At 36.5% G+C, this 12,595-nt stretch overlaps 1 protein-coding gene across 8 annotated transcripts in view; it reads left to right on the top strand.

The window, feature by feature from the left end:
• Positions 1–12,595, top strand: part of LOC122406731 (PDZ_signaling and DUF4749 domain-containing protein Zasp66) — a 32,096-nt gene that overhangs the window by 15,912 nt on the left and 3,589 nt on the right. For 6 of the 8 annotated variants that reach the window (XM_043412399.1, XM_043412394.1, XM_043412392.1 and 3 more), the window contains exons 4-6: positions 8,542–8,697; positions 9,079–9,129; positions 10,029–10,117. In XM_043412399.1, the coding sequence (XP_043268334.1) occupies positions 8,542–8,697; positions 9,079–9,129; positions 10,029–10,117 (296 nt within the window). The remainder of the gene's footprint in view (positions 1–8,541; positions 8,698–9,078; positions 9,130–10,028; positions 10,118–12,595) is intronic. The other 2 variants (XM_043412393.1, XM_043412398.1) reach the window with 1 other exon arrangement.

Genomic DNA, 12,595 nt, shown 5'->3' with positions numbered 1-12,595 from the left:
GTAAGCCCACAAGTACGTTTACACTTTCTGTCAACGTATCGAATTTCTCGGGGGCAGGTGGCCAAATACGAAAATTAACGTCCGCGCACCGAATGGCAAATCTACGGAGTTCCGGGGCTTTCCTCAAGCACTAAAAAAATATGAAAAACAAAAGTTTTCTGTATTACGGAGGCCTGTAATTTTCCATCATCAAAAATGAGAATCAGGGCGATTAATTATAACTCCAAGTTTAAGAGGGATTTGACCGAGTAGTACGAGCCTTGACACTATTCTCGAGCGCTCTCGATCTCGAGCTTTGAAACGAGCAGCAGTCATAACGAAACGCGATCAAATTTTTTTCCTCCCGACACCCCAGTTTACAGCCGAATCCTCTTATTATTTCGATTCCAACGTCATTTTTTTAGTTATTCCAAACACAAATTTTACTTTACACATCTGGCAGACGCAAATAAATATTATGGCGACGAAAATCTATTTTTACATAATCTAAACATGTGCAGAGCGAAACTTTAGTTAATCTTGAACCAAATTTAGCTTTTTTTTTTTTCAACCTGTACTTCATCGGTTCAATACGCTATTTTAGTTCGCAAAATCTGGGTTACTAAAACGCACACGGGTCCTTTAGTACGTACAGTGAGCGACGAGTCGTTGAACGACGTCGTTAATCTTTGCTCGTTAAAAAGACAAATAAAAAAGTCTGGAAAAACCTTTCGGTATTTCCAGAAAATAATAGAAAAAACAAATGTTGCATCGATCCCCCCAAAAATGTGGGTTAGATCGACGTACCGCAGGTTTTCGTTCAATGAACGAGTCAAACGTACGGAGAAACATGATTTTTCGGAATAGGTCAGTTCGTAGATGCTCGATATTTCTAGCCAGGCAATGATCGTTACTCGTTAAGAGAATTCGAGCTCCGACACCCCGGCGTTCACTAGGCGTATAAACACCGAGAGACGGAACAGCTGTTCGGATTTGTTTGCATTACGACGCGGAGAGAGCAAGCCAAAATGAGGGAGAAACGCGCGCGTGGGGGGTGAAGTGGAGCGAGAGCATCGCCGGTGCAGCTTCAGCCGAAGTGCATTTTGCTCTTGATAAACCGCCAGCATATCGCGGACGAAAACGTGTCTTCAATTTTTCTGTATAGAGGATCATCAAAGCAGTCCGCTATCGCCACTCGTCGTTATACGCATCGATGATTTATCACTTTTTCCACTCTTTGCCTCATTAAATTCGTATCCATTAGCTTATCCTTTCGGAGAGTTATAATTAAACTTATTCGCGCGCGGTTACGAATTGCCTATTACCGCTTCTTACGCGCACGAATTCTATGCTTCGTGAAAAATTTAACCAGGAACCTGTTGAGCCCTTAGAATCTCAATTTCCAATCTTCTGACGCGGAGGAATTTGCTTGAAAATTCTTCATTAAGGAAGTTGAGGCTGTACAGTCATTTTTTTTACCCAAAAGTTATGACCTGTACCTTTCAAAAGTTAGGCCAGTTTACAGTTTGGCAATGTTGCATACACTTTAAAGAAAAGTTGGGGAAAAAAGACGAAAAACTGGTGAAAGCTCAGTCGAAAACACGAACGGTGACGATCCTAGCCTCAAAAAACTGCACGGAAAACACATTATTATTAATATAATCTCATCAAATCTCCTAATAAATCTGAAAAAAAATTGACATTATTCGGCAAGCCTTGCTCATGTTGCCCAAAAAATTTCATGTTTTTAACATCATTTTTAAGGTTGATCCTCTGCGATAGCCCCAACCAAAAGTTATGTACTGTCTGCATATTAAAAGGCTTAATAATTCGTTCGGATCGTAATCAATAACTTTGTAAAGAGCCTATATACGTACTCGGTGCCAGCAGATATAGTACAAATATCATTTGCTTTCGTAAAATTTATTCTAAAAGTATTTTTAATCCGACATCGTGAGTAAATTTTTTGACGGAACTATCCAGGTTACGCTTCAACACACGGAAAAGGTTGTCTATACAGACGACATTCGCTTGTTCGCTTGCAAAATATATCGTATGCAGCCTAAACCTTCGTACTTCTCGAGGCTATATCTGTCAAACTAGATGGTCAATCACCTTGATTTTTTTTCACAATATCTGTGATATCCTGCTCTAGCTCCTCCTCGTTTTTTATAAACTTCCTAATTTTAGTACTAGCGGTAGAATCAATAATGTGCCGTTTGCTTATGCATAGTCCATATGTTACGTGTTAATTGAGTCAACTTCAATTTCATATATCTCGGGTTCGGGATGGTGAAACTTGTTAAAATTTTATAAAGCTGTTGTTCATATGTTAAACAATACGTATGCCAAATTTAAATAATTTCCTAATTTAACTGTCTCGTGGAGGAACTACCTTAACGGAAATATCACTGAATGTGTCTTGACTTCCATAAGATTTCATGTTATTCGGCCGAAATTGTTATTGATTTTTCTCAGCAACTGTCTGAAAATTTAACTGATTTTTTTTTACACTTCACTTTTTTATAAGATGCAATCGGTTTAAAAGCGATGACACAATTTTCATTCTAATGCCTCATCTTCCTTAATTCTTTTTTCGGCGCGCGCAGGACGATAAGAAATGAAATATTTTTCATCGGCGAGCACATGTATAGGATCAAATTGAATTAATCGTTTCATACGATTATTGCGAAAAGAATATTATTTTCTTAAGATAATTGAAAACAAGTGTCAGCCAAAAGATCAACTCGGTCTTGGCATACGTTCGATGACGTTCTAACCGAATCTGTTGTGTGCATCTTTTTCATTCTCAGAACATACTCTCCCTTCCGCTTTTCGTCTTACACTCTCATTAATCAAGCAGAATAATGCTGTCTTGCACGAGTGACGACAACAAGAATTATCGATCGGAGCAACGAAATTCAACTCTTCGGGTTTCCAGAACCGAGAAATAAAAGAATGTCGCGAATAACTTATTGAAAATCCCGCGATGTCGCAGCAACCACGACACCACGAATACGTGCGCGTATAATAATCCGAGACTTTGTGGTATTTTTGTCAGCTCGGTTGGGCCTTCGTCTATTTTCAGACTCGTCGTTCACTGTATCAACGTATTCTCTATAACGAACATCATGTTTCTGACCCATTTATGATGAAAAATTCGGATAATTGTCATGTACCCTGGGCTCCGAGGGCTCCGAGAATCCTGGCATAAATACATGGTGAATGAAGATCAAATGCACAGAGTTTCCAAAACATGCAGTTCAAATACATTTTCTTCAAATAGTAGACGATTGCGAAGACTGAAAAAAATGTTAACTCCTCTTTTATGACGCTGAAGTTTGGCAACGTTGGAGTCCAATGGAATGATCTAAAAAACCCTCCGATAATTCCAGTAATTCTCCAATTTCGTTTCCCGCCGAATTTGCGATTCGTAGATTTTGAACCTGCGCCGTAATTTTGTGAAATAAAAAATTGGTAAATTACACATTTTTTTCGTTCATTTCGTTGGACTCCAACGTTGCAAACTTCAGCGTCGTCCTCTTTTTAAGGGCGAACAACACAGTTTATTAATTCAATGAAATAATTTTCTTGCATTCCTCTAAACATGCGGCATGGGCGAAGCTTTTCGTTCCAACGATAAAACGAAAAGAATCGCGAGTACGTTACGCGATAATGAACTATATTTTCCGTCTTATTTGGCCCTCTCGTTTTTCCAGCTAGTTTCTCAGGCGGTTACTCTCTTCATCGCATTGTTATTTTCGTTATTGGCTACCCTAATTCTGATATAACTCGCCGTAAACGCGAGTTGCGTCATCTGCCCTTGGCGCGGTGGTTTTCCACGGTCCACTTTTCCAAGTCAAAGTCACGACCCTTCAAATATAACTTCCTGTCCGCAAGAGCATGCACAGGTCCAAAGAAGAGACGTCTAACGCGCGTTAATGCGTCGTTCGAGCGTCTACTTCGCGACGTTTTTTCTACGTTGAGCGTTCAGCGAAAAGCTAGCCTGTGAATCAAACTACGAGCTATAAACTTGCGAGTTGAATTTCATTGCAGAACTCGGGGACGGTTTTTAACGACTTTTCGCGCACGGAATAAAAAGTCTTTGAGAAGAAACAACTCAATCGGGGACAATAATTTCGGGAACCTTGAAATTTTTAACAATTCAGAAATTCAAGATGAACTCTTTCGTCCGCACATTAAGGTATAACTGGATGGATAGCTCGACCAAAAATTATATCTGATTGAAATTTCAATACTTCGTGATGCAATAAAAATCTGAAAAAATTCAACAACATTTGGAAAGCTATGAACAACAATTATCAATAATAATATTGCCCAAAAGTTAATAACAAATTGTTTGAACAATTAATTATTCAATAATTTTGCGGTGACCTATTGTTTTTTTTTACGAATCAAATGTGTGTATTTTTCCGAATACTCATGAATTTTATCAGAATTTTCGTGGATTTTTGAAATTTCTTGAAAAAATGTTGAAAAAAATTTTTTTTAATTTGAATTTTGGATATGTTTTAGAAGACATATTAACCATCAGTTTTGAAAAGTCTCAAGGTTACTGGATTAAAAATGTACAAATAGAGCCACTTAAAAAATTTAACAAACGAATTTCAAAAATCCACGAAAATTCTGAAAAAAATCATGAGCATTCAGAAAAATGGGCACATTCGATTCGTAAAAAAAAAACAAGGGTTTACTGTGAAATTGTTAAAAAATTATTTATTTAAACAATTTATTAATAACTTTTGGGCAATATTATTATTGATAATTGTAGTTCATAACTTTCCAAATGTTGCTGAATTTTTTCAGATTTTCATTGCATCACGAAGTACGGAAATTCCGATCAGGTACAATTTATCGGCTGGGCTATCCATCCAGTTATACCTTAACCCTCTCGGACCGTATGTTGCTTCTACGCAACACGCGCTTCCAGGCCCAATAAAACTGCATCGATCAGTGAGGTCGGGGTTCTAACTGCCTATTTCCATCAAGCAGGGTTAGATTACACCATAGATACTCCTAAACCAAAAGATAAACCGCTTTAACCCATAGAAATATCAATATGAAGTCGGCGTTTCATGTTGAGTTGGCGTTGTGTAAAAAGGTGCTTTAGTTAATCGCAAAAGAAAAGTGAGTACATATTTTTTTTCGTACTCCAAACGTTATTTCCTTTTAAAGGGAAGCTGATATTATGTATTTAAGGTAATCGGTGCTAGATTCATTCGTAAATTTTCCTGATTTTGCTCCCCAAGGACCTGGTGCTGCGCGCAGCGAACATTCAAAAATTCATATTTCCCAACAAAAAAACTGAAATGTCACAATGGATTCGCAAACTAGAAAGTATTTTGAGATAAAATTATAAAGGGAATCATTTTCCGTCAACGCGAAATAAGTCTCGGTCTGAGAGGGTTAATCGCGAATTAACAGAAATTCGGCACGAAGGAAACTGCCGCTGAACGCGAGTGACATAACGTCACTGAGCGTGCTTTGCCAAACTTTATAATTTTACGAAACATTCGCGTTTAGGGTTATGTAACTTTATTATATTCCACGCGGTTGTTGGATGAATAATGAAATTCGCGCGTGCCAGAATCTAAGAAAGAGATGAGAGAAATGTGAACTTCCGGTATTGTGAAAGTTTTGTTTAGTGATTGACGCGAGATGATCGTTACGTCAAACGGTCGCGTTGCAATCATTCAGTCTCATCGAAGAGCATCGTTGAGAATACATAAAATTCGTGTAGCTGAAAAACTGAACGCATCGACCGTTCTTTTTTATTTGCCATGTTTTTTTTTCACGCTGACACATGTTTTGCCAATTAAAAGTAACCGTTGAAGCTATTTGCGTTAGGGATTCTTCCGCGTGAAATTTTCAACAGAAATTAATGAATCTCCGGAGCTGCGTCGTAGGGTTTTCGGTGGCTTGCCTCTCCGGTCTATCAGCGTTTTATTTTCGTATTCTATCGACGCTTGTAGCGCAACAAGGCGTGGGTGACAGCTTAACAATGACGTTATATCGTCGAGCAAACCACCGAAGCTTAGTAATTAATTGACTATCCGCGCGTGATCCGCGTCTCCGAAACAAGAATATCGATTTTTTCACTTTTTTTTTGTATTTCCTTTCCCCAATAATTGGCTGCGAATTTTGAAGGGGGAAATAGTAAAGCCTCGTTCAGAGGACTAACGAATTTATGCCTTCACTTTCCCTGGTCATCCAATCGAATTTCATGGAAACATCATTTTCATACGGAAAAATTGATGTGCTAACGAATCTTTTTTTATGAAACTTCAGCATCTGGACACTCGACTACTCTCTGCTGGCTACCGTCCAGACGTTATGCTCAGGCACGCTTGAAAGAAAAATCTTTATGGCCGCGTATTACGCTGCTACTTGAGTCTCTCTCGAAATTTCGTAATTTGGAAAATGTACAAAAAATGTGGCTTTAGTTCCAAGTGTCCCTGAACCTTCTGAGAAAAATGGGCTGTCGTCGCGTGTTTACGAAAAAAAAAACCAATCATTTTCGGCTACATAACTCACCTGAATTCCTCTTTAAAATGTTCCCCCCGATTTTGCGTTAACGACGTACAGTTATAAGTTATTTTCTTTATTTATTGAATATGGTCGAATTGGATTTTGCGACTTTTTCTTCATCTGGATACGTTTAGGTAGTTCTGTATTTTTGTTGAAATCTTAAGAACTGGCTAAAATTTGAATATGGTGTAATAATAGCCTTCATGGACGGACATCAAAATTTCAAATCGATTCACCATTTAGTTGTCGAGATATTCGCGATTAAAAATGGGTCATTTTGTACGCGATGCCTATACCTAACAGGTCACTGGATCGCACTTTGTTTAAGTTTTTTTTTATTACCGAAGGTAAACGTACCTTACGACTTTAAAATGAAACCAGTCGTGTATTCAGTATACTGTTGTTGGATTAATATTTTTTTAAAATAGGAATCATCAAAATGGAAAAATGGGACGATCTAGTTTCGGAAATATCGACTGATGAACTGTGGATCAGTCGACTTGGAATTTTTTAAATCGAAATTCTTTGACACAGTTGGACCGTTTAAAAAAAGGCTCCTACGCAAGGACGATGGCAAAAATCAGCTGAAAGAGCCTTTTTTTAATCGGTCAAACTGTGTCAAAGAATTTCAATTTCTAAATTTGCAGGTATCTCTCCCGCACTCACGGTTGTGATATACCGACTGATCCATCCTCTTAAGGAGGGTGGATCACGAAATCAAAATAATCAGAATTTGATCAAATTTGGTGATAACATTCTTTGCTGGCATCAAGTATGCAAATACAATTTTTTTCAAATTTTTTTACCACATGGTTATCGAATAATTGAGCGTTGAATCGAACTTCTTATGCACGAGATGTATAACTGTATATATGTAAACTCTATGCTTATACACGTGAACTTTAGTGTTCAATTACTCGAGAGCTGTGGTAGAAAAATCTGCAAAAATGTATATTGTCTTATATATATCTTTAAAGAATACATTTACCAAATTTTATTAAATTCTTATCATTTTTAACATGATTTAGCATGGCAACATTGTATCGTCACGATCCACCCTCCTTAAGGAGGGTGGCTACATTCGTCAAAATGATAAGAAACTGATCAAATTTGGTGATAATGTCCAATGGAATGATCTAAAAAACCCTCCGATAATTCCAGTAATTCGCCAATTTCGTTTCCCGTCGAATTTGCGATTCGTATAGATTTTGAACATTGTATCGTCACGATCCACCCTCCTTAAGGAGGGTGGCTACATTCGTCAAAATGATAAGAAACTGATCAAATTTGGTGATAATGTTTTTCAACATCAAGTGCGAAGACACAATTTTTTCCAAAATTTTCTTCTGCTTAGTTATCGAGTAATTACGCATTAAAGCAGATTTTTTATGCCCGGAATGTATACCTATATATATGGAAACGCTATGCTTATACACATGAACTTTAGTGATAAATTACTCGATAACTGTACAGAAGAAAAATCTTAAAAAAATTGTATTCTCAAATTTGGCACTAAAGAATATGTTCACCAAATTTTATGAAATTCTTATCATTTTGAAATTTTTTATGTATTTAACATGGTTTAGCATGGCAACATTGTATCGTCGCGATCCACCCTCCTTAATTATTTTACGTGACGCGGAACTGGCGCATGACCAGCTGTGATGATGATGTGGCAACAGTGTACTGTGCGGCGAACTGATAGGCGCAGTATAAAAAAATATGAAAGCTTTTTTCTTCAATGTTCGACCACCTTTCTCAATTGAATTACCATTTGAACATTAACTTCTTTTGTCACGAATAAATAAGATTTCATGTGCAAGTTTTAACAAAATCGTGTACATTCAGAACTACCTTAAAGTTTTTTTACCAAAGGAAAAATGGATTTTGTTTCCTGTCGCACAATTCGAAATAACACGAATTTTTGAAACTTTCTCGGATTCGAAGACTCATGTCTGCTGAGCAACGTTTTTGAAAGGTCTAACTCGCGATCGACGGTTTTCTTTGTTTCAGCCATACCGCACGACTCCTTTGGTCTTGCCAGGTGCAAAGGTCAAGAAGGATGCGCCACTTGGAGAATGTTACCTCCGCCATCATCCGAATCCAATGATCAGAGCTTCGCCTCATCATTACGAGATCGCTAATCCCGAGGTTGCTATGAAACAAAAAGTACGTAGATACAGTGTGCAGTACAATCAGCATCATATGTACGTTTCATTCACAGTCATGATAAATCCCAAACCCGCGAAGGGCGTGCGTAAATAAGAAAACAAAAATATACATATATTCATAATTCGCATTTTACAACGACGACTGAGCTACGAACGAATTTTGAGAACGATTTTCCGATTAAAAACAGATGAAAAAAATTATTTCATTTTCCTCAAGAGCGTATAGAATTATTTGTTGTTCATTAACATGTATATAAAGATCATCGATTAATTCGCCCATCGGGACCGACCCTTCATTCAGATTCATCAAACAAAAATTAACAATATTGAAAGGAGAAAAGAGTAAACCGAATTTTTAAGTATTCAATAAAACGTTCAGGTTGCGGAATCAGTTTTGCAGCGCGTCTTGGGACCAAACGAAGTTCCAAAGGTTTGCAAATATTATTTCTATGAAACGCTTTCGCTTTATAAAATAATAAAACGAATTTATCGGAAACCGAAATAATAAATAACTAGCCAAAAACGGAGTTTTTCGTAACAGGCTTCGTTCGAAAAATGACAAAATGGTTTAACACAAATTCTAATCCATATTTAGAATCATGGGACTTTGATTCACGCTGGTTTTACATATACACAAATTAAACACAATTAACATTGTGTTTTTGTTGATTTATCCTTGTTGGCCGCATTTTTTATGAGTATGCTAAACGTGGAATAAAAAAGGCAGAACGCGGAAAGACGGATCATCGTGCACTGCAGGAACGTCGTGTGTGCTCACAATAAATTTGTGCACATTTCCATTGCTGTTATATTTCATTATTGTATATACGACTTGCGACCGATGATTTACTCATTATTTTCATGTAACAATTATACGAATTAATGCAGCATATGTAATTCGACCACGTAAATGGACAGCTTCGAAAGCGTTATTGTAACATTACCCAGAGAAAACTTACCTCACAATCATGGTGTGTGTTCTGAGCAATCGAAACAAAAATTACTAATAAATCTGAAAAATATTGAAAAGTCAAAAAATAACGTGACAGTTGAGTTAATAATCCATAAGAGTTTTTTAAATTCAATATTACCCGTCAAACCCTACACGAAATAAACACGAAATTATTCGTCTCACTTAATTATTGTAATTGAAGATAAAATAGAACGTATTGTTCAATTATTGGAAGAAAAAGAATAAAACGAGAGGAGAATCGTTGAGGTTATGACACAGGTAATTTATTTTGAATCGCTGAGTTGATTTTGAATAAGCTGATGCGAAACGCATTGTTCAAACGTTATTCCACGATTGAATGAATTTTGTTTTGGCAGGTTGTCCATAAGCAATTCAATTCTCCGATTGGACTCTACTCCGAACAAAATATCGCTGACACGATTAAGTGTCAGACGTCGGCAGTTCCGTAAGTAAAAAAATAAAAAAAAAAAAAAAAAACATAAGCAAACAAACAAAAGGAAATATCTAAGAAAAATACGATTTATTGGCATCATGAGAATGAATAACTGAGCGCATTATATATATGTGAAAACAATAAGAGCATATTTTTTCGGCTTTTCTTTAACACGCTAATCAGCAGTTCGTAGAAAAAAAATGGCGAATGTTGGTAGAGCCTGTGACATGAACTATTTTTGCTATGCAATAGCTTCATTAATAGTATCAGCTCGATGCACTGACCACTGAATTAATCGAGTGTTTGACACCTAAGCAATAATCATTTAAATATAGATGAATCACCATCAAAATGCATTATGAAATCTCTCAATGACTCGATTATGATAGAAAGCTGTCCACTGAATACTGAATCGTTTCCAATCGTTTCTCCGTTACTGACGAATTTCACGAATTTCACTATTATAGGGGAGAGACCGAGGCTAGTTGCATGGCCAACGGGGCAATTTGACTAATAAACAATAGCATCCAAACTACGGAATATAAACATGCGCCGGGTTGATATAATTGTTCATTCGTGTGTCTCAACGCGTCGAAGCAACACGTCGTTTATACACGGAGAGAAAATTTCACTAAAAACTATTATGGTGCCATAAAAGTAGGGTTCTATATCGGTAATATATATTTATTAATTCCTACGAACATACATAGTATTTTTTTGTGAAGCGACTCGATGAAAATTGATGAGTGATGTCAAAATAAATACATCGGTACACATGTATACCGATATATTATCGTACAATCGCCAATGAAATTCTGTTATTTACCATAGTAAATTTCTAAACACTTTGGCGTATGATCGATGCTTGTGTTCGAGCTCCTCAAATTTGACTATGTTCAACTGTAAATTTAAATCGTGAAAACAGTACTAAGTATAGCAAAACGGCATAATAATTCTACTTGACAGTTCATCATCGAGTCAACATAAATTTTACAACGTTTTCGTCGTGAATTGTGTTAGGAAAAAATAGCACAGTTTAAACCTTTGTCACAGCAAAATACGCAATTTAAAAATTTTCATTCAGAATTGACTTGGAAATTACAATATTTTTGGTAAAAACCTTCAAAATGGGCGATATAGAACCCCAATACCATGGCAGCATAGTAATTCTTACTATTTTTTTCTCTCCGTGTAGGAACAGTAATAAAGAATTTTTGTGAATCCAGATACCGAAGCAAATTTTTACTTCAATGTTACTGCCGCCTCGAATATTTTTTGAAGGTTTATATATAGGGACCGTGCCCAGCGTCTACAGTGTCACTACGCGGCCAATTCCAAAACTTCCTAGGTGCAATTTAAAGCAGGTGCATATGGGAATTATTGCTTTTCGCATTATTTAACAAAATAAAATTATTATTCTTTATCATGTCTCGATCGAGAAAATATTGTTGCATTCGAGAGTGCGCTAATGCACAATTTCGACGTCGAGACGTTCAAGTATATCAGTAAAATTTTATTATTTCCCAGAGGGCACAGTTCATTCTCCATGGAAAAGTGAGAAACGGACCAAATGAATCAAAAGGTTAAACACTGTCAATTCATCCACTAAACTTTCTGTTTCGACCACATTTAAAACGTCATTCGATTCAAACAGTTTTTTCCCTGTTACGTCATTTTGATTTTGAATGCGATCATTGTTGATCAGACAAAAACCGTATTTGATTACTTTAATCATTATTTTTTTCCGAAAAATTAATTATTTTCAATCATTTACAGTCAAAATATCATGAGAAAAATTGCCCATACAGACACGAGAGAGCTGCTCTCTGTAGCTTACGCACGGTCCCTTTTTTTTTTTTTTTTCAATTATCGCTGCAAATTGCTGGTAGAAAGTTTTGTTGTTAAAAAACAGTGTGGGCCAAATAGGTCAATATTGAGATGGGGTTTGTTAACAAATTTGTTGATCTTCACGAGTGCTCTATATAAATGGACCCACTCAAGGTGTGCCAGTAACAATACACCATTGTAAATGTATAGAAACTGCAATTCTAATTGTGATGACGGGGATGAGGATCAAATATTTGTTTCTCTTACACTTATGGACAAAAATTATTATCTTTACATTCGCTTGTGTGAACATTTTGTACATTTCAAGTTCGAATCATCGAATCAATAATATTTATAACTATCGGTTTTTATTAATTTAACTAATACGTAGCTGATTACGAGGTAAAAATAGTACGATAGTTAACTTGCCCCGACCGTGGGCTCGGTTGACAGAAAAACGGTTCGTCAAAAAAGCAATTCAATAACTCATTTCATTTTACGTTTAAAAATTGAAATTTTTATCTGCGATAGAGGAAGCTTGCTTCTATCCGAAACAACCATTTGGTTTTTGAAAGCATGTTTAGTTTCTTGTTTACAGGCGCAATAATGGTTTGAAAAGTTGACCAACCAGCCCCGGTCTCCCTTAATACATGCGGGAGAGAA

This window comes from Venturia canescens, chromosome 2 (genome assembly GCF_019457755.1).
Source record: "Venturia canescens isolate UGA chromosome 2, ASM1945775v1, whole genome shotgun sequence".
Taxonomy (NCBI): domain Eukaryota; kingdom Metazoa; phylum Arthropoda; class Insecta; order Hymenoptera; family Ichneumonidae; genus Venturia; species Venturia canescens.
Note: the sequence above shows the minus strand (reverse complement) of the source record. Positions and strands in the feature narration are given on the sequence as shown.